The 22,963-nt window shown below is 42.6% G+C and overlaps 1 protein-coding gene across 13 annotated transcripts in view; it reads left to right on the top strand.

The window, feature by feature from the left end:
• The window catches only part of PFKFB2 (6-phosphofructo-2-kinase/fructose-2,6-biphosphatase 2), a 129,760-nt gene that overhangs the window by 100,709 nt on the left and 6,088 nt on the right, over positions 1-22,963 (top strand). For 10 of the 13 annotated variants that reach the window (XM_030561656.1, XM_030561657.1, XM_030561661.1 and 7 more), the window contains 10 exons: positions 67-191; positions 768-975; positions 5,107-5,253; positions 6,198-6,302; positions 6,874-7,003; positions 8,640-8,702; positions 9,319-9,392; positions 14,076-14,255; positions 15,467-15,489; positions 20,894-21,515. In XM_030561656.1, coding sequence (XP_030417516.1) covers positions 67-191; positions 768-975; positions 5,107-5,253; positions 6,198-6,302; positions 6,874-7,003; positions 8,640-8,702; positions 9,319-9,392; positions 14,076-14,255; positions 15,467-15,489; positions 20,894-20,954 — 1,116 coding nt within the window. In that variant the 3' untranslated portion in view covers positions 20,955-21,515. Of the gene's footprint in view, positions 1-66; positions 192-767; positions 976-5,106; positions 5,254-6,197; positions 6,303-6,873; positions 7,004-8,639; positions 8,703-9,318; positions 9,393-14,075; positions 14,256-15,466; positions 15,490-16,560; positions 20,249-20,893; positions 21,516-22,963 lie in introns of those variants that run through there. The other 3 variants (XM_030561666.1, XM_030561668.1, XM_030561667.1) reach the window with 3 other exon arrangements.

Raw genomic sequence — 22,963 nt, forward strand, 5'->3', positions numbered from 1 at the left:
AATGTCACTTATTCTGATTTATAGAAAGTTTGCTTAACTTTTCTAAAATCTCTCTCTCTTGTTCAGGAAGTGAAGGTCTCCAGCCCTGACTACCCAGAGAGAAATCGAGAGTGTGTGATGGATGATTTCCTGAAGAGGATAGAGTGCTATAAAGTCACATATCAGCCCCTTGATCCAGATAATTATGACCAGTAAGAGGCAAGATTAGGAGCATGTTGCATACTGGATATGCTGTGGATTCAGACACATGGGCTGCTTTCTTTTGCCAGTTTCGTTCCCTAACCTAACATGCTGCAGTCCCTATACTGGTGAAACTCTCATTGACTTTGCAATATGGGAGATTTGCTTGTGTGAAGTGTGCAGGATTATGTCCAACATGATTTGCAAGGATTTCTCTCTAGTGTATAAAATGGGAATGTTTAAATAGAAAATTACATTACAATGTAATAGACGTATTGGAGCATGAGCTTTCGTTGGTGAATACCCACTTCGTCGGAGGCATCTGACAAAGTGGGTATTCACCCACGAAAGCTCATGCTTCAATACGTCTGTTAGTCTTTAAGGTGCCACAGAACTCTTTGCTGCTTTTACAGATCCAGACTAACACGGCTACCCCCTGATATATTGTAGTAGTCTGTCTTTTATCTCTAAGAGTTTTCTAAGGCATCTCAATGCCAAGCGGTAGTAGCAGTATCAGTATTACAAGAATACACACATATTTTGCTTTAAAGATGCTGACGAGTGTCCTTGTTTTGTGTTGACCCTAGAGATCTTTCCTTCATTAAAGTGATTAATGTGGGACAGCGGTTCCTGGTAAACCGTGTCCGGGATTACATCCAGAGTAAAATCGTCTATTACCTAATGAACATTCATGTCCAGCCGCGCACCATCTACCTTTGCCGGCATGGCGAGAGTGAGTTTAATCTTGTTGGCAAGATTGGTGGGGATTCTGGCCTGTCGCCACGTGGGAAGCAGGTATGTTCTTGACAATGTCAGGATTGACATCCTTTTAAAGTGTGTCAGTATAATAGGGACCTGGATTTAGGTCAGATTGTCTGCTGGTGTAAATGGGCTCAGTTCCATGGACTTCAACAGAGTTTTGCTCATTTATGCCAGACGAGAAATTGGCCTGCATCTGACTGTCAGGGGTGTGTGATTTCTCTTTGGCCTGGAGTTGAAGTCCCCACATTCATCTTCAGCCGTCACTCTCCCTGCCCCCATGAAGCAATGCTCCCGGCCAATGAGGGGTGTTCATCCTGCAAAGGATTCATTCTTTACTGCACAAACAAGAATGGGCATACGTTTTTATGGTTTTGCCAAGCTGCCAGTTAGACTGTAAAGCTGACATGTAATAGACTAAATTTGCCAATATGAGAAATGTTACTGCCAACATTGGGATGCAGTTTAATTAGGATAACGCCTCTTTAATGAATCCAGGGAGTGCTAGTTTACTAATTTTAATACTAGGTTCTTTGCCGGTTTACTTTTATCTTAGACAGTATTTCTGAGATCAGAGACATTTTGTTATTCTTAACCAATCAGCAGTTTATTAATTCACCTAGAACCTCATTGGTATATAAACAACAGTTGATTGATCACGTCAGGGGCGGCTCTAGCTTTTTTGCCGCCCCAAGCACAGCAGTCAGGCAGCCTTCAGTGGCTTGCCTGCGAGAGGTCCGCCAGTCCCACGGCTTGCTGCTGAATTCATGGGACTGGCAGACTTCCTGCAGGAGCGCCACCGAAGGCTGCCTGACTGCTGCCCTCGCAGGGTTCAAGTGCAGATACGACAAATCTTCTAGACTTATGCTGAATGCAAAATACACATGTAGTCTTCTGTGTGAGTAACACAGACCCAGCAACTAGTTGTTGGGATCCAGCAACTATTCCGAGGAACAAAACAAATCACCCTAAATCTTATTACATTTACTGATTGTCACCAGTTTTAAGTTCTTTAGTATCTCTAATGCATTTATCACCCTTCAGGTAATTCTCTCAAGTAATAAGACTGCCCTGCCTTAGGGTACTCTCTCTTATGAGTTTGGTCCTTGCTATTTCTTGTGTTTGGTTTGATAGGATCTAGTTTGAAACATCAAAAGCAATTGCTTACATTTCTTTTTTTGAAGTTCTGAGGGCAGTGTGCTTGGATTTACAAAGGAGAAACACATATATAGCATTACTTAGTTAAAATCCACAGTTTGGTTACTTAGCAGTGTGACAGGCTGTCCACCCCTCACAATGTCTGAACAGGTAAAATAGGCCAATTAACCTTATAGGCTACACCTGGAGGAGAGCCAGGGACTGATGAGGCCTAATGGCTGATGAAGCCTCATTGGAGGAGAAGCTGGGTAGGGAATCTAAAGAAAGGAAATTTGTATTTGTAGAGGAGAGCCTGCAGTCACTTGTTGGAAGCAGAGAAGTAGGGAGGAGGAAACGGGGGCGAGAGGGAACTGGACAGTAAGCCCTGGGATGCTAGCCCTGGGAAAAGAGTCAACCCCAGAAAGAGAGTCCCCCAGCCCAGAGCCCTTACCCCCTCCCACATTCCAGTTCCCTGCTTCAACCTGCAGCCCCCTCCTGCTCTCTGAATTGCTCATTTCTGGCCCCACCTTGGAGCCTGCACCCCCCAGTTACAGCCCTCACCCCCTCCCATACACCTAATCTCCTGTCCCAGCTCAGTGAAAAAGAGTGAGGATGGGTCAGAGCCAGGGCCGGCTCTAGCCATTTCGCCACCCCAAGCACGGCGGCACGCCGTGAGGGGCACTCTGCCGCTTGCCGGTCCCGAGGCTCCGGTGGACCTGCCGCAGGCGTTTCTGCGGGCGGTCATCCGGTCCCGCGGCTCCCATGGACCTGCCGCAGGCGTTTCTGCGGGCGGTCATCCGGTCCCGCGGCTCCCATGGACCTGCCGCAGGCGTTTCTGCAGGCGGTCAGCCGGTCCCGCGGCCCCAGTGGACCTGCCGCAGGCGTTTCTGCGGGCGGTCAGCCGGTCCCGCGGCTCCGGTGGACCTGCCGCAGGTATTTCTGCAGGCGGTCAGCCGGTCCCGCGGCTCCGGTGGACCTGCCGCAGGCGTTTCTGTAGGCGGTCAGCCGGTCCCGCGGCTCCGGTGGACCTGCCACAGGCGTTTCTGCGGGAGGTCCACCGGAGCCGCCTGCTGCCCTCCCGGCAACTGGCAGAGCGCCCCCCGCGGCGTGCCGCCCCAAGCACGCAGTTGGCGCTCTGGGGCCTGGAGCTGGCCCTGGTCGGAGCGAGCCACTGAGGGAAAGGGAATATAGTGAGTGGAGGCGGGGTCTCAGGGAAGGGCAAGACTAGGGTGTTCGGTTTTGTGCAACTAGAAAGTTGGCAACCCAAGATGCAGGGTGGATGAGGGTGAGCTGAGGGTTTGCACCTGTGGCTGGGGTCCAGGGCCAGAGCTCAAAGCCCCACGACTGGAGTCTGCTACCCACTACTCCAGGGCTGAGGCCTGAAATTTGAGACTCACTGCTCCCAGGAAGATGGGAAACTCAGTGGCTGCCTGCTCCTCTGGTGTTTGTGGATCCTCAGGGGGGCAAGGCCCACGCCCTGCTGGTTCCCTCCCCTGGCGCCCCCCCAGTCACTGCCCAGGAGGCTGTGGCTGTAAGAAAAGCCTCTGGTGGCCACATTTGAGAAACGCTGCAGTTTCTATTGACCACTTGAACGAGAGCCGAAAGCCATTTGGCTCCATTGTTTCCATTGATATACAGTAGATGGTGCTGGCGTATAACAAATTTCTTCAATTCCTAGAAGACTTCAAGGTTTCATTCATTTCAAATACTTTTTTATCTGTTTTTTTTTTCTGTATTATCTATACTGCGAATTGGAATCTGCTCAGTTTCAAAGTTATGCCTTGGTTAGCTGCTTATATCTTTCAGTGAGACAAGGTGGGTGAAGTAATATCTCTTATTGGACCAACTTCAGTTGATGAGAGAGACCAGCTTTGAGCTTACACAGAGCTCTTCTTCAGGTCCTGGCCTGTAGCTCACAGGCTTGTCTCTCTCACCAACAGAAGTTGTTCCAATAAAAAATATTCCCTCACTCACCTTGTCTCTCTAATATCCTGGGACCAGCAACACTGCATTTATCTTTCAATGTTGTTTTTCCTTTTAGTGTCATACAGTTCATACCAGTTAATGCAGCAATTCTTTAGAAAGAAAGCAAACAAAATCTCTTTACAACTCATGTAAATTTAGTGGACTTAGTCCATACATTCTTTGATTATATCAAATACCTTTTATTTCACGTCTTTCAGGGCTTGTAGTGGAACAAGAAACATAATTTTGAAAAGACAGACAGGGTAATCAGATCTAGAGAGATGGTACCTTTAATTCATAAAGCAGATAAATGTGCAGTTTCTAATTTGGGATAAAAATTGTTGGTTTATATTTCTTGGGGTATCAGGAAGCTTGACCTATATATGTTATTCATATTTCTATAGGTCATCTAGCAAGCATTCTTAACTGGTATAACTTTCTACAAACAGCTCTGGTTCTTTATAGGAAGCAGCAGAGTACTCTGCACAGGAAAACAAGAAATTCTTGTCTGTCATCTGGTAGGGGCTCTCTTTAGCTAGACCAAGAGAGATGGAAGTCTCGTCCACAAGCAAATTATGGGAGTCTTTGGTTTGAGAGTCTAGCAATAGCTGGAAGACTCCTTAACAAGCATTGGAGCTTTCCTTTCCTGAGGAAAGTGTATTTCAGCTCTAGGTTAACTGATGCTTCCCAGACAAGATGTCCTATACATTTGGATGTGCAGATTGATTCCCATTGTCTTTAGTCCTGAGAGGAAGCTAAAGCTGAGAGCCCGCATGCAGTGATTACTTGTAATCCTAGTTGCTATGTTTAGCTTCTGGATTAAAAGGGGCCTGAGAGGGAGCTATGGTAACTTATTGCTAACATGTATTCAAGGCATGTTTGACATTTATACAGTTCACAACTGTGAACATATTAACTGTAGACCCAGAGTGGCAGAAATTGGCTCTGGATGGCATCAGTTAATGCCAGTCTGGTGAGAAGTTTATTTAGCATGTTCTTTCATAATGAAGAGTGAATTCGCAATGGTTACTTTTCTCATCTCCCAACTTGCTTCAATTTCTCCAGTTCGCGCAAGCCCTTAAAAAATTCATTGCTGAGCAGGAGATTGTGGATTTGAAGGTTTGGACGAGCCAGCTGAAGAGGACCATCCAGACAGCTGAGTTCTTAGGGGTCCCCTACGAGCAGTGGAAGATTCTGAATGAGCTTGATGCTGTGAGTACAGTGGGGAAATGATCCAAAGCTGTACACTGAACTTCTGGGGGCTTGTAAATAAGAACAGTGAACATGAAATAAAGTCTTTCCCCTCCCATCTAAACATTTTCTGAGCATTAATTACGCTTCACAACACTATGTGTTTATATTGCACCCCTCACCTCTGAGCTATGGGACTGCTTGGTGTAAAATTGAAAATGCCGATGGATTTTTACCTGTCTAAGTATCCCAATGCTCTTTACAGCACATACCATTAAAAACTCAATATTCAAGGTCCCATGTACTTGCAACAATCAGCTACAGCACAACGGGCATATGTTGGGCTTTCAGTGGTTCCCACTGTAATTCTTTCATGTAAATACGCTGTAAAGATAATAACATGGAAATAAATATTTGTTTTCATTATTTGCAGATTTAAAAACCAACAAACCAAAACCACAGCCATAGAACATAAAGGTTTGGGTTTAAAATTCAAACTAGAAAACACATTGCAGTTATTGGGAGGCGGGGGAGACTTTTGCTCCTTTTCGAAGGTCGTTTCTGTTGTATTCATAGATTCCAAAGCCAGAAGGGACCATTATGATCACTTGGTCTGATATCTCACGTAATACAGACCAAAAAAACCTCTCTCAAGAAACTAGTTTCCACAGTGCAAAGGTTGAGTCTCCTGTTCATCCAACTGATCTTGCCTGCCTGCATCTGTATAATGAGGATGTTAATGCTTGCCTACCTCTCAGGAGGGGTGGGAGGCTTAAGGAATTAATGTTTGCAAGCCCACTCCATGGTTCTCAGGTGTAAAGTGCTGTGTTAGAATTATTCCTGTCTGTTACGAAATGTAAAACACTCGCCACGTAGGCATGTAATCTTCTGTGTTCAGTCCTTTCCCCTCCAGTGCTTAAATCTATTGAAATGAATTCCCTCGTAACAAACTCCTCTTCCACCAGGGAGTGTGTGAAGAGATGACATATGAAGAGATTGAAACTCAGTACCCAGATGAGTTTGCTCTGAGGGATCAAGAGAAATATCTTTATCGTTATCCTGGAGGAGAGGTGAGTAGGTTTAAAATAATAACGTAGCTGAGTATGTGTAGGTAGGAAAGAAGGGAATAATTAAAACGAAGTTAGATTTATGTGGGAAATGGCAATAGACCTAATGGTAGTATCCCAAATTTAGCTGTAATACAGTGGGTTACTGATCAGTGACTATTTCCTTTATGGTGCCATGCAAATGATACATTTTACAGATATGATCAAGTGGTATGAGGGTTATTGTATTAGTTCCTTGGGGTTGTGGGCAGACATTAGGGTCCTTCTGCGTGGAGCTCATTGCAGGGAGAGAGCCATAGACATAATTATTTAATTTAGTTTATTAGTTTTATTTACATCTATTGAAAATGTTGCTCAAAATCTGACTATTTCCACAAATTTAGGGGCCAGTTACCAATCCAAAAATATATCTTGCTTCCCCCCACCAGTGCTATCAGTTCTTCTATATCTTCCATATTTTAAGATTTGTAACCTGTGTTTTGATTCATAGCAATGCTCTTGGTTCTGGCATCTCCCCATGCTTGTGAAACCCCTAAACATCTTTATGCTGTTGAGTCTTTCCCTTGATTTCTAGTCGTACCAAGACTTGGTCCAGCGTTTGGAGGCTGTGATTATGGAGCTGGAGCGTCAGGGCAGTGTTCTGGTTATTGCTCACCAGGCTGTTATGCGGTGCCTGTTGGCCTACTTCCTTGACAAGAGCGCAGGTGTGAAAGCAAATTCTCTGTGTTAGGTTGGGGTTTGCCAGTTACATGACAGAGCTTCTGGAAGGGAGACTTGCATTATTCATTTAATTAAAAAAAAAACAGAATTTTTTGGAAAAAAAAATTTGGTAATATAGTACTTTACAATTCTCAAGCCTCTTTTAGCCCAGAGTATCTGTAAGTGCTTCACCAACAGTTCTCCTTACAGTGCCACTGAAATGCAGCCACTTCGGGTGTGTGAGTTTAGGAAGGTTAGTCTGGATTGGCCCCGTTATTGGGACTCGAGAGATGTGGGTTTCAGTTCCTGTCTCTGCCACAGATACTTCTATGACATTGGGCAAGTCACTTAATCAATTTCATGCTTCAGTTTCCCATCTGGAAATGGGGGGTGATACCACTTTACCTGATGGGTGCGAGGAGGATAAAATCCATTAATGATTGTGAAGTGCTCAGATACAGCTGTGATGAGGGTCATGTAAGTACTTAGAGAGAAAGCATCACCCAGCCAATTTCTGGACAGCAGTGGGGCTAAATGGCACAGAGAAGGGAAATTATGTCCAAGGACACGGAAGTGAACTCTTAAACTCCTGAAGTGTTTGCCACGATCTTTAAGATCCACCAGACAGATATCCTTAGAGACCTGTGGCTGCAAGAAGCTATGTCTACACTGCAATTAGACACCCACGACTGGACCATGCCAGCTGACTCTGGCTCGCGGGGCTATGGCTAAGAGACTCTTTAACTGCAGTGTAGACATTGCAGCCCAAACCCAAATGTCCACACCGCAGTGAAACAGCCCCTTAGCCCGAGCCCTGTGAGCCCACGTCAGCTGGCACAGTGTAGACATTGGAGTATAGACATACCCTACGTGGGTGGGTCTCTGAGGAATTTTGCTATAAGCCTCCATTTTCAGGGATGTCTGTATCTGCTATTGAAAGCTACTTCCACTGGGTGGAAGGTTAGGAACAAAACAAAACAAAACAAAAATCCCTATCTAAGTACAAAACCTGTCTATTGGGACTGTTGCTGGCCATGTGGGAGGGACCTTGGGAGGAATCCTGGCCCCACTGAAATCAGTGGTAAAACTCCCATTGATTTCAGTGGAGCTGGGATTTAAGCCCTTATGTTCAGCTCCTGGTCTCTTGGTCCCAAAGCTGGCAGGCAGGGACTGATGTTTGCGAAGGCAGTGTGATCAGCACTTGTGGTGGGAGGAACTCTGCTGGCAGACTGAGTAGCAGCAGTAATGTGCCCTTAGATGGAATTACTGGACCTGTGACTTGGTGGCTCAAGGAGGGGAAGAGTTGAAGCAGGAGGGAAGTGCACAAAGTTGATTCTAGGGTATCCCTCAGGACTGCAGCAGTAGACTCCAGGAGAGATAAGGGGATGTCAAATAAATTAAGAGGCGATTACCTTCTACATCAGCTTTTCAGAAAACAAAGGCTCTGATCCTTCAAAGACTTACACACACATTTTAACTTTAAACAAGTGAGCCATCCTCTTGAACCCCATGTGCTTAAAGCTAAGCGTGTGTGTAAGTCCTTGCAAGATCCGGGCCAAACTGAGGAACCACAAAATTCCTGCATAGCTCCAAACTGTGCCCAGTACATGCTGTGTTTAACTTCTCCTTGTCTGGTTTCAGACGAGTTGCCATATCTGAAGTGCCCCCTTCACACCATATTCAAGCTCACACCAGTTGCTTACGGTAAATATTTCCCTTTTTCTCACTTAGCTGAATGTTTGTGAATTTGCTGGGCAATTTGATATCAAAATATACATGCAAAATTATGTCCTGTTAAACATTTAAGTGCTATATTTATTATAAAAATTAAAAGAAAATAAGGCGGCAAAATGAGAGAGAACGTTTTATATATATAAAAATGAGTAACAACCAGTTTCTTCTAAAGGAGACCCATTATCTCTGGATTATATTTATTGACCAGGAAACTGGTTTTTCCCTCCAGACTTTAACTCGTACCTGGGAATGAACTGAACTGGAACTAGTTTTCATGTCAATAAATGTAATCCATACAGCATGTATCTTTGTGTGAAGGCTGCTCTTGTTTACTAGCTCCACTTCTGCAGCAAAATCTACAGAGAAAGTAATTACAATATTGTATATCACACACACACGTAGAATCAGTGATTAATGTTAAATTTAAAGTACTGTATATATACAAGTTCTTTACAAAAAAAGAAACTGAATTATTTATTGTCTCTGCAAACATCCGAGTCCAGTTGCCAGTAATTTAACTGAGAATAATTGCTTTTAAAAGAAAATCTAGTTCCTCTTTTGAAGTTTCTCTTTTCATTTGGTGAAGGGTGTAAAGTGGAAACAATTACCTTGAATGTTGAAGCAGTGAATACCCATCGAGACAAGCCTTCTGGGAGTACTGTAAGTCTTTACTGAAAATCCCTGCCCTTGATTCGGAATTGGCAAATTACACAACTAGAGCCTGCATCAAAGATAATATTGCAAATCTGAACAGTCACTATGGAGTGCCTGCTAGAAATTTTCCATTCATTTCAGCCGTCACAAAAACTGCTTTTGAAGTATTGCCCCTATAAGGATAATTAACTTCTTTGAGCACAACTATTGCAGGTTTAAATTTTTCAGATCTTTAGTTTGTTGTTTCCAAACATGAATGGGAGAGTTTATTTTAAAAATTATTTCAATAACCCTGTTAGGACAACTGAATGCAAAGTTTATCAATACAGCCTTTTTAAGCTTTAGGGTGATCATCCCGATGTGTAATGATGCATTTCCCCATTGTTATTGCTATGATCTGTCATTTTAAGGTGCTCATTCTATAATTCTTTAACGTGAGCTCTCGCTCATATTTCTAAAGTTATAAATAGCATTGGACAAAAATCATAAATAAACTTCTTGGTTGGCTTTAACTCTGGTTCACAAGATCTAAAAAGTGGTGGAAAGGTCAAGATCAGTGCTGTAACTGGTCTCCCTGGAAAGCTAAACCTTCAAGGCACCATCAGTGCATTTGTTCTGTTGCTGTTGATCCAGATATATATAGTTATCTGAGGCAACTAGAAAGGTCTTTTGTACCCTGGTCTCTTCATACTGATACTCTTAAATTTAGTAAAGACACATCTACGTATTCTATGCAAATAAGGACATTCTGACACGGAAATTTAGGCACACATAGTGGGGAATGACTCTTTAGGACTACAAGGTGAATATGAACACTGACCTTGGCCATCAGTATGTTAGGGAACAGAAGATTGTGGCAATGTGAGAGCCAAATTCAGCCCTGGTGTGGGCGATTGCATCTCTGCTGAAATGCAGATGTTGGAACAGCAGTTAATGTGTAATGGACTCTGCTGCTATCCCCAACTCTTCCCTAGGCTTCAGAGCCCAAGCTCTAGCCTCAGCCATAGCTCCAAAGTGCTGTCTATACAGCTATTTTTAGAGTGCTAGCATGAGCCCCGCTATCCCATGTCTGTCGACCTAGGCTGGGAAGCTCCCTTCCACAGGTTATGTAAGCATGCCGCAAGGCCTACATTCAGCATCTTACCCTTGTCCAGCAAAGCACTTAAACACGCGCTTAAATTATCTGCTGAATTGAGGCCTTACGGCCAAGTTTTCAGAGGTTGCATCAGTTATTGAGTGTCCACCTTTACATGCTGACACAGGGCCTGGTAGTTCAGAGGTGCTGATCATTTGCAACTGCTAGGGTCCAGGTGTTCGCCATCTTTTAATAATCAGGCTCTGCGTGTTCACGTTGAGCACTCAAAAACAGCAGCACTTATTGTTAAAGGCCATCTGCCAAACCCTGCTGGGTTAGACTGGTGTATATTGCAAGTGATTCCATTACATTTAGACACACTTTTGAGAACTTGGACCTTTATCTCTCTGTGCTTTGCAAAATGTATGTAAAGTGCTGTGAAGATGATTGTCATTAATACCTATTTCTAATTGTGCTGAATTTTTTGTGGCATCTAAATTGTCTTATTATTGAACTACAGGATGACAAGAGAATAATAGATTGACAAATTTGGAATTTGTAGACGGGCAGAAAGTTTTGAAGGTGTCTTGCAAAGGCAACACCTGCATTGAAATGGCCACTCTGAGGAGATTCAGCAAAATTTCAGCTGCTAGTTCAATTTTGGTATTTTATAATTTGTACTCAAATTGCACTAGCACTGCCACCTTGTTCCTGTGTGATACTCAGCAGTGCCTCCATGAAAACAGTAGGAGCTGTTACTATTTGATTCTTTGCTTTCCTGGCAAGATGCAGCAGGTCTGAAAATAAATCCAAGTGCTTGGGGAAATTTTACTATCAATAATTTTTTTATCTGCATCCTGTTTAAAAAAATCTTGAACCCACAGAGATAAGGGAAATAAAGCTGTTACAGTGCAGTGACAAGTGCATTTTAACAGCAGTTTCTGGACAAAAGCAGTATCTCTGTTCTGTGTGCAATGGGTCTAAGGTAAAGGGAATGGTTAGAAATGGATAACTTTGAAGAAGGTGACAGGTGAAATTTGATAGTTGGGGGGCCTGATTCTGTAGCCACCCAGAAGTTTAAATTTACTCCTATGCAGAGGGCTAGCACAAGACCTATGCACCTTGTGAACTCTCAGAATAGGACTTCAGTGGTGCATACAGTTTGTGCTGGTCCTCTGCACAGAGGAATTTTTCCATTGACTTCCACGGACTTTGCATTAGGCCTCAGTTGGTTTGAATAGGAGGTCTGCCTGCAGAGCAGAAGCAGGATTAGGCTTCTGGTTATGGCAAGTGGAAAGTGTCTCTGGCATCAGGAATATCTTGGCATGAACTTTGATTTCAGGGTACGTGTACACTACAGGATTATTCCGATTTTACTTAAACCGGTTTTGTAAAACAGATTGTGTAAAGTCGAGTGCACGCGGCTACACAAAGCACAATAATTCGGCGGTGTGCGTCCATGTACCGAGGCTAGTGTCGATTTCTGGAGCGTTGCACTGTGGGTAACTATCCCATAGTTCCCGCAGTCTCCCCCGCCCCTTGGAATTCTGGATTGAGATCCCAATGCATGATGGTGCAAAAACAGTGTTGCGGGTGATTCTGAGTAAATGTCGTCACTCATTCCTTCCTCCGTGAAAGCAATGGCAGACAATCATTTCGCTCCCTTTTTCCCTGGATTGCCCTGGCAGACGCCATAGCATGGCAACCATGGAGCCCGTTTTGCCTTTTGTCACTGTCACTGTATGTGTACTGGATGCTGCTGACAGAGGCGGTACTGCAGTGCTACACCGCAGCATTCATTTGCCATTGCAAGTTAGCAGAGACAGTTACTATCCCTATTGTAACGTCTGCCATGCCATTGTAAATTGGTGATGAGATGACAGTTATCAGTCATTCTGTACCATCTGCTGCTGTCGTGGGTGCTCCTGGTTGGCCTTTGCTGAGGTCTGCCGGGGGCGCAAAGACAAAAATGGGAATGACTCCCTGGGTCATTCCCTCCTTTATGTTTTATTTAAAAATACAGTCAGTCGTACCTAGAATATGGGCAAGAGTACTAGAGAACCAGTGTACCAGAAAACCAAGAGCACAGCCGCTCTGTGTCAGATCCCGCAGAAATGATGAGCTGCATGCCATTCTAGGGGGTGCCCCTGCAACAACCCCAGCTGTTGCTTCCCTCCTCCCCCAACCCTCCTGGGCTACCGTTGCAGTGTCCCCCCATTTGTGTGATGAAGTAATAAAGAATGCAGGAATAAGAAACACTGACTTTTTAGTAAGATTAATTGAGGGGGAGGCAGCCTCCAGCTGCTATGATAGTCCAGGCAGGACATTAAACGGTGGCGAGGGAGAGGAGACCAGCCTTCTGCTGCTATGATAGTCCAGGCAGTACAGAATCTTTTCTTTAGATATGAAGGGGTCGGGGGAGGGGGGGCTGATGGAGCTCAGCCACCAGTTGCTATGATGAAGGCGGTTACCAGCCGTTCTGTACCATCTGCCGGGAATGACCGGGAGTCATTCCTATTTTTACCCAGGCGCCCCCTGCCGACCTCACCAAGGCCAGACAGGAGCACTCACAGGATGATGAGGACGGCTATCAGTCATTTTGTACTATACCATCTGGCCCTAGGTGTCTGTTTACAGCACAGGATGCTAGTAGCTGTAGTTTTGTTGTTGATCCATGCTAATAATTCCCTACGGGGAGGGGAGGGGAGAGGATGCTGCTGTTCAGTGCTGCAGCACTGTGTCTACCAGCAGCATGCAGTAGACATAGGGTGACATTGAAAAAAGTCAAGAAACTATTTTTTTTCCTTTTCTTTCACGGGGGGTAAATTGACGAGATATACCCTGAACCACCCCGGACAATGTGTTTGACCCTACAGGCATTGGGAGCTCAGCCAAGAATGCAAATACTTTTCGGAGACTGTGGGGACTGTGGGATAGCTGGAGTCCTCAGTATCTCCTCCCTCCCTCCATGAGCGTCCATTTGATTTTTTGGCTTTCCGTTACTCTTGTCACACAGCACTGTGTTGAATCCCTGCTGTGGCCTCTGTCTGTCATAGCCTGGAGATTTTTTCAAATGCTTTGTCATTTCATCTTCTGTAACGGAGCTCTGATAGAACAGATTTGTCTCCCCATACAGCGATCAGATCCAGTATCTCCCGTACAGTTCATGCTCGAGCTCCTTTTGGATTTGGGACTGCATCGCCACCTGTGGTGATCAGAGCTCCACGCTGGGCAAACAGGAAATGAAATTCAAAAGTTCACGGGGCTTTTCCTGTCTACCTGGCCAGTGCATCTGAGTTCAGATTGCTTTCCAGAGCAGTCACAATGATGCACTGTGGGATACCGCCCGGAGGCCAATACCGTCGATTTGCGGCCATACTAACTCTAATCCGATATGGCAATACCGATTTCAGTGCTACTCCTCTCGTCAGGGAGGAGTACAGAAACCGGTTTAAAGAGCCCTTTATATCGATATAAAGGGCCTCGTTGTGTGGACGAGTGCAGGGTTAAGTCAATTTAACGCTGCTAAATTCGGTTTAAACGCGTAGTGTAGACCAGGCCTCAGATTGTGGTTCTGCTATTCATTTCTTGTAATATGCTCCATTTTCAATCAGAACAACTTTCCAAAGAGCCAAACCCCTGTAAGGATGAGAAGAAACAGCTTTACACCTCTGGCCAGTTCGGACACAATAAAGCGCACACGAAATTACAGTGTTGGGAGCAGACCTCTCAACCCAGTGGGGTCTCCGCTATTCCCAGAGACTCGAGATGGGGCTGATAAGCGGAAGCTACAAGTCAGTGTTCAAGTGGTAACTTTTCTATCTTATCCCTCTCTCCCTGGTCAAACACAGAACTAATGGCCAAACAATTACTCCTGTTTTCCAATGGTCCTGTGCAATGCACAAATGAAATGTCTTGAAGTTTAGATGCCTTATCATCATTCCTGCTTTAAAATAGCTTCAGATTACAAATTCCTTAAGAGTCAGCAAATTGCGGTGCAACTGCAATCATGTAAGCATAAAATGCCCTGCTCCCTGCAGAGTGAATGTCATTGACTAACAATGAGTTTCTGGTTTGTGTGTTTTAAAATACGATTCCCCTTTCCAGACAGACAAGTTGATTTTTAAGGGACTCTCTGCTTACCCGAATGTCATAAGGTATATGCAACAAAGTGATCCTCTGCTACCAGTGAAACTGATCAGCAGCTTTGCACGCATGATTTTGTTGCGGGGAGAAGTAATTCTGCCTCTTTGTAAATTGAAATGGATTAGTCTGTTTTTGTTGTTCCAAGCTGAATGCTTAATTTTTTGCACTTCGCACTGCATAAATACTGAATTGTAAGTAACACTTTTAAAGCTGAGGTCCTGATTCACCAGTGTATCTCTGCTTTCACACTGGTGTTGCTTCGCTGATTTCCACAAATAAAAAAGAATAGGTAATGTGACAATTTGGGCCCCCGTTCAGTTCTAATAATTCTACTGTGGTAATAGTAAAACACCGGTCTAAATTTTCAAAAGTGGCAGATTTGGGATACCCAATTTTAAGACACTATAAAGGAGCCTGATTTTCAGAGGGCACTTGATGAAAATGGAGACACCCAAAATATCTAGTCACTTTTGAAAATCTGAGCTATAGAGAGTATGTTTCAAAACCTGAAAACGTCCCTTTAAACTTAGTATTTAAAAACCATTTCTCCCTGTACTGACATTAATGTTGCAGCTTATCAATATGGAATATACTGAATTGGGCAGAGCCATTTAAATGAGTGTTCAGCCAAGAAACTGATTGACTGGCTGGACTTCACTGGTGCTTTAGGATGCAGTTTCCCTGACTTGTATGAGGTACTTGTTTCTTATACAAGCCTGCAGTGGTCCTGCCTTCACATGAGATTCTGGGGGTTGTTTCAATTTTTCCTTGTTTTCTGCTCTGCTTTTATATTATTATTTTTTAGTCTATTTTAAAATGCAATATGATCTATCCTGTGCTGTTTCTTTTTTCTTTGCAGCTTCAAATGGGAAGTACTTGCTTGTGAGTATCACTGAGCATAGCTTGTATGCATTCTCTCTGGGTTTGTTTAGTAAGTAGCAATTCTTTTAATTATAATAGCATGGCAATCATTGTGGAGAGAGCGGGGGAACAGTGAATGCTTGGGGCAGAAGGAAATCATTTGTCACATAATAATCCAGCAAATCAAAGAAGGGCCATAGTTGGTGGAGAATCTATTTATCATAGGTGAAATTCATCATCTGCAGAGGCAGGTGCAAGGGTTGAAATGGAATATAATGGTGCATAGACTTCATGCTGGCCATTTGCAGAGGGGTGAATTTCACCCCAGATCAGCAAGATTACTGGGATAGATGAATGGTGTATCAGGCCCCAAATATGTTCTGGGTGTAATTCTGTAGAAATCATTCTGTGGAATTACACCAGGCAAGATTTTGGCCCTAGGTGTCTGTTTACATCACAGGATGCTAGTAGCTGTAGTTTTGTTGTTGATCCATGCTAGGAATTCCCTACGGAGATGAATAAAGGGTGAGTTATGCACAGAGGTGGATGGCATGATGCAACCCTAGTCTGCAGGACTTCAGAACCATTTACATGAAGACTTCAATAAATTGAAGGAGGGAAAGTTCTGCCAGAGTCTAGTAGCCTGAGCCAGGAACTTCTTGAGCTTTAATTCCTGCTGGGACACCAACTCTCTGAGGCCTTGGGCACGTCTCTTACCTTATCTGCCTTAGTTCCCCCTATGTGATAGGCAAGTATTATCTCACAGGGTTTTTGTGATGGTTATTTAATTATAGCCTAGTCCCAAATGCTGCTGAAAACCCTCAACATCCATTGACTTCAAGTGGGGGTTGAATTAATTTCCCACCTTACAGGAGCAACTTGGTCCCTCACAGGATTGTGAACTTTGTAAAGTGCTTAGACAGTGAAGAGTGCTGTGTTAGTGTTAAGTATAATTATTAATCTTCACTAACTATCAGATCCCATAATCCTACTGGAGGGGTGAATTGGATGGGGCTGAAGGATACTGTAGCATCTCTTTTTCTTACATCCAGTGAGAGAGGACATAAATAGTCTATTATCCCTTCTCTCCAGGGAGTCAGCAAACAACATCACCTGTGAGTCCTTGGTTTCTATCTCAGCCACCAAGTGAGGCTATCGAGTGAGAGGAATTTAGTGTCACACTGTACAGAATGGCCAGGAAATTACCCGTGCTTCCCTTTGTGCCTGTGTTGCTCAGATCCAACCTTGCTGACCACGAGTCCCTTTCTTGTCCCTGCTTTAAATGGCTGAGTGAATGTCACTGCAAATGTTAATACAAATATCTCTTGATGTACTTGCTGTTTCAGTTTATGCCTTGCCTGTGAAATTGACTTCTATAACTTTGACATTGCATTTTATTTACCTTATTTGTGAAACGGATTGTGCAATGTGAGATTTGTTTCTATTTAATTTAGTTGTGGTTCTTAGTAGGTGTCTCTTTGGGTTTTGTACATGTGTGTTTAATGTTATCACAGCATTTTTGCTTTCTCCTCTGGGGAGTGATATCATTTTCTCCTATGCATTTGTCGTAACTCCATTTAAATGCCCAGTTGCAACCATTTGGCATGAAATCTCTTTCTTTCTCCAGTGATTTTTGACTGTGCCTGGAACGCACTTCTATACTCAACAATGTTACTGTTGCTATATTGAATAAGTGACTTTGCTTTAAAGGAATATTCTCAAAGAAGCTGAAAAATGTTTGCATTAGAACAAGGCCTTCAAAAACTGTCTCCCCTTGGTGACCACCTTGGCAGCCAGAGGAATGTTTTAGAATTGGGTTCTGGGAGTCAAAAGTTATGGGTTCCATTCCATGGGTTCCATATTGACTAATTTTATGGCATTGACCAAGTCACTTAATCTCCCTGTACCTTGGTTTCCCATCTGGGGATAGCACCCATGTTTCTAAAGCGCTTTGAGATCATCTGATGAAAGGTGCTATGTAAGTGCCAAATATCATTGTCGTGGACTTGAAGGGAGCTCATTTTAACTATTGATTTTAAATTAGAAAACTGATCTTGAAACAGCTTTTTAAAAACTGGTTTCCAAGACTTTCTAATGGGGATCGTCTCAATCTGGTGTTGCATGTCAAACTGTTAAGATGACCGTGATGGTCAGTTATTCTTTTTTTAACTTTGTTAAAACACGTCAGGTTTTTTTTTTCATTTCATGGATCCAGTGGCCAGGAACTACCCCATGCAGAGGGAAGCGCAGACTACACTCTTCCAGACTATTCCTCTTGGGTGTTCAGTCATTACATGGACCTAATGCATTCCCTCCCACACACCCAAGACAGAATTTAAGCCTATAGAAATTTGTTTGCAATTCATCAGAGTTGCAAAGACTTCTTGATACTGACAACATTATGCTCTGAGGAACAGATATTCTGTGGCCATCTCCATTTTACAGGCAATGCACTTGTCTTTCAGTTTCACTGGTAGAAAAAAAAATGGGAGGGAGAAATGCATTTTTTCCCTGTGACACTGAAGTTAGATGCCTTATCCTATTTGACAGCTTCATTTTCGAGCTATATTGAAACTGCTTTTTTTAATTGTCATTTGCTGAGCTGCCTTAACTTACAGTTTCCACTTATGAATCGTATGCCAATTCTCTCTTTATGTAGAACTGTGTTCTGCAGATGGAAAGGAAAATGATTGCTGGTTCAATTATTTTCCAGACATCTAACACACATAGTAAGAATGGAAAATTAGGTTTTCATAAAAGAGACTCCATTCATATTTCATTCTCAAAAATAGTACCAAAAAAAGGAATGCTACAGCCAGAAATGGATCTTGCTGTTTTCAGATGTCACTTAAACACCTCTTTCAAGTGGGGAGGGCTGTACTTTGTGTTGAATCAAGACAAGCACAACTTCCGATCAGAGTTGAACAACTTCCATTGAATGTCTACAGTCATTGTGAACATGTATCTACAGGCACAATCAGAACTTGTAGTTACCACACAGTGATCTATCCAGGAGCTGCTTGTAACTCATCTGCTAACAAAAGGATTTTAAATTTAATTGCACTTTGTAACAAGAGTGAATCTCTGTAGCACTTTTACTGTGATTACGTAGCCTCCCTGTTCGTAACCAGCATTTTATAGGCATACATTCCTTACGATAAATGACTATGTTATGGGTTTCAGGATAACGTGCCTTGTTTTGTCATTTATTCTCTCTATCTTAACATAGATTTTAAATAACAGATACAGAAAAGTTTTATTTAAATGATAAAGTGATGTTATGACTGTTTTACTCAAGCTGCAATAACGCACAAAATGTCAATGGATGTTGCTAGATACTGAGTGAATGTTTTGGGTATTATCAGCAAAGGTGTTATGCAGAAATGGCACCTTCTCAGTTCGCTCTGTGTGTGTCTCTGTGTCTCATCTGTGGACTTTACTGACACAAACATATACGCATGGGAGAGCAAGATGGATTTTATTCTCCTCCCCCCTAACCTTCGCTGTGGGGCTGATCCTGTTCCCAGTAAAGTAGGTGAGAGTTTTGCCTTGACACGTCCACAGGAGCAAGCCCCAGTAGAATGGTCAGGCTAAGGTCCAGTTGCAGAGTCTGTTTTGCTGGGAATGAAGTGAGACAGCAGGGTGCCAACTAGGTCTCCAGGTGGGAGCTTGTGTCACTGGCAACTAGGTAAATTGTCATTTTCACTTGTAAATTGAGCAAATAGGATTTCTGATCAACAAGGGTGAAATTCACCACTGGACTGAGGAACAAGGCCTGCGTGCTGCTTATGCCTGGCCTCTGTGCCGGTACTTTGCACAGAAATTAATTGTACCCTGAAGAAATAAACCTGCAGCCCTCCCCCGCCCCCAAATGCCATTTTAACAATGTTATTTTCTAGCCATAATTGCACTTTAAGCTTGAATCTCTATATGAAGAAGCTGGTGGAGGGGCTGTGTGTGTGCAAACAAACTGATGGAACTTAGTCCAGCACTTTGTAGAATTTAGTCTACAACATCCTTCCCCCCCCCCAATGGTTTTGTTTTGCATTAGAACTCGGTGTGAATGTGTTGCTATAGACATGTTCTTTATAGAATACTAGCATCTTATGCTGGTATTGGTTTGTTATAAAAAGTTGCTTGTGTTTTCGGTTTGTGGTTGCTTGGGGTGAGGGAAGTTTTATTTTTAATCAAATATGACTTGTTTGTAAATCACACATGGAAAAATGTCATGTCTGATTTTCTGAATGTTTTTAAAAGAGTAAATGTGTTTTGGTGATTTTTGTCATTGAGTCAATGACTTAGTTCGTGTCTCTTTACTGCTAAGCACTGATGATTATACCATAAATAAAATGGCACCGACTGATTTACAAGATTGGGCCACAATCTTCAGAAGTGCCCCTTACGTCTGAAGGGAAGTGCTCAGCAATTTCTGCAATTCAGGCCCCTTTAAGGTGACTCATGTTGGGCACCTAAATACATTAGTTACTTTTGAAAATCTTGGCCTTTGTATTTTAGTTTATATAACTGCGTGTCTGTAAAGTTACCTGCTAGTCTTGCTCACATGAATGCATTCTCTTTATAAAATGCATCAGAACGTCATTAGTACATTTCCTGTATGGAAGGAGCATAGTTGTAAAACCAGCAAAGTGTTTCACGTGGTTGATTTTTTTTTTTTTTTTGCAAATATGGGCCTGCAAAATAGATATTGTAATGTTGTTTTTGAATATTTGTGTTGTAAACTTTCTTGTGGATCAGATAAATAAAATGAAGTAACTTTGAACCTCTGGACTGCTTCAGTATTGCTTTTCTTCTCATTGTATGCTCCAGTAAACTTTTCTACACTTCATGTGTGAAACGCCAATGTTCTGATTTATACCCACTTTGCACAGTGATAAAGAATTATGTGAAGTGCGAGTTAGTGGAGACTTGAGCTGTATATGCCCAAAGTTCACTTCCATCATTTCCCAAGTAAAACTGTGTCCTTTAACTGTAACACTTGAAGGCACCAACTCTATATTTGTGATGTCATAGCCCAGAAGAGAATTACATGTCGTAAGTTTAGAGGAAGAACACTATGGGACATGTGCAGAGATGTTATGATTTGAAACTGAGATGTATCTGAAGGAGAGAATTAATGAGCACAAGATTGTGGTATGGAAGATATTTGTTCCTAGAAGAGAAAATGGGTTACCTCTGTTGTTGTCATGGGTCATATGCTGCCAGCAAAACTCCCCTCTGAAATCAGTAGGAATGGTCTTAAAAACTACTGGGATGTTATGGCTCTATATTTCATACTATTAAAGTATCATACTTTATACTTAGCAATAGGTAGTCTCAGCTCCATTGTCCAGAGTGATTTCAATGGCTTATCTCCTTTCAGCTTTGCACAGTTATAATTTGTGCCTTTTTGATTTCTCATTTCTAGAGGTAGAGGTAGAGGTCTTGGTTTCATCATGAACTTGGCTGAAAACTTAATGGACACTTGAAAGGACAAATCTCCTTGTGGAACTAGAATGCATCAACAATCCATGTTGGCTGGAGCTGTCTCTGCAGACATGGAAGTAGAATGAGCCAATTAACAACACACTATGGCCCAGTAACTTGTTTTCAGCTCTCTTTAAAAATGATAAAAGTGGTTCCTTGCTGCAAATGCTAGAACGATTCACAGCTGGGGCAGAAGAAGCCTCACCTTGGGAACTTATCAAAACTCTTTTAAAGTAACTGTGTGTGCGTGTGTGATGCCTAACATAATCTTACACCTTCTGAATTAAAACAAACACTCCCATTTAGTATTTGACATGGGCCTGACATTACAGGCTTCTCTCGCTGAAGGGCAGTTTTGCCCTTGACTTCTGTGGGAGCAGGCTCCCCTGTTTTTATTTATGAAAGATATCTAATGAATTAGAGACAAGTAACAAAAATGAGGAAGAGAAAGCATGTTGGAGGAAGAGACTTGTGGGCTCTCGCACATTTGCATCCGTGGTCACTTCCTGTCTAAATACATGCGCTTTCATCCAAATCTACCATTTGCTTACTTGCTTTCATAGGGTTAAAATAACATTGCAAAGTGAAGGCAAACAGCAATGTATTGTAATTTGACTATGCACAATATGCTATAATCACTTTGCACAACATTGTGAAGTTAATTATTTTTCTATTATGGGTGAGCTTGTGGTTACATCATTAGATAACTGGTATTTTTTTCCCTGCCAGAATGTATGAATGTTGCTGCTAATATATTGACATTGTAACTTTTTAATCAATACCAATGATTGGTTCCACAATAGAAATGTGTTTTGGGAAGTTGGGTCTGGTACCCTTACTGTGCCAGTAGTCCCCCTGCTTGCAGGGTAAGGTGCTAACAAGCATGTGTAGAATGTGTCAGAACGCGGTCCCCTGTGTTTTAATTAAGTCCGATATCTTTGTCAATCAATGTTTGACCTTAAATTCAGCTTGCAAAAGGGATATGTATAATTTGATAAATATATCAGTACTGGCAACGTTGTACTGAGCTTTCTTCTGCAATGAAAATTCTTATATTTGGCATGTAGATATAGGTGAATAACAGAATGGGTGATAAAATATGCTTTTAGATGTAGGAACACTTCTTGGCACAGCTAAACTTACAAATGCATTCTTGCTTCAAGCCATTCCTGATGTATGTATTTGGCTGGTGCCAGAGTTATGCAGATCAAGTTCAGAGTTTTGTCATTATTAACTGAGAGGTGAACCCAACGATATAATTTTTCATGTTGTCTCTTTCACTTCATTCCTAAGTGCTACTCATGTGAGTGGGTGCTCCAACATGAGGACGGGTTGTGCAATCTTAGCTCTACTTAAAGAGTAAGCACAATGGGGTGCACAGACCCCACACTGAGCAACAAGGGCTTGTTTTGGGCTCAGCCAGCTGTCATAAACAAATAGCTAAGGGTTAATGTCTCTTTCACCTGGAAAGGGGTAACAAACAACACCTGACCAGAGGACCAATCAGGAAACAAGACTTTTCAAATCTGGGTGGAGGGAAGTTTTGGGTGTGATTCCTTTGTTCTTGGTCTGTTCTCTTTCTGGGCTCTGAGAGTGACCACAGGAATCTCCAGGCTTTCTAATCTTCTGTTTCCAAGTTGTAAGTACAAGGATAGTAAGACAATAGGTTTATATTGTTTTTTTTTGTATTTACATGTGTATAGTTGCTGAAATGTTTTAAATCGTATTCTTTTTTAATAAGGCTGTTTATTCATTTTTTCTTTTAAGCAATTGACCCTGTATATTGTCACCTTGATACAGAGACCAATTTTATGTCTTTTTCTTTCTTTTTATATAAAGCTTTCTTTTTAAGACCTGTTTGAGTGTTTTTCACTGGTTAAGGCTATGAAACGAAGGGAGGGGGAAAATCTCTTTGTGTTAGATTTACTAAGCCTGACTTTGCATACCCTCTGGGTGAGGGAGAAGAGAGATTAGATCTCTCGGTACTTGTGTTTCAAGGACGTGAAGCAGG

Source organism: Gopherus evgoodei, chromosome 4, assembly GCF_007399415.2.
Source record: "Gopherus evgoodei ecotype Sinaloan lineage chromosome 4, rGopEvg1_v1.p, whole genome shotgun sequence".
NCBI classification, from domain to species: Eukaryota; Metazoa; Chordata; order Testudines; family Testudinidae; genus Gopherus; species Gopherus evgoodei.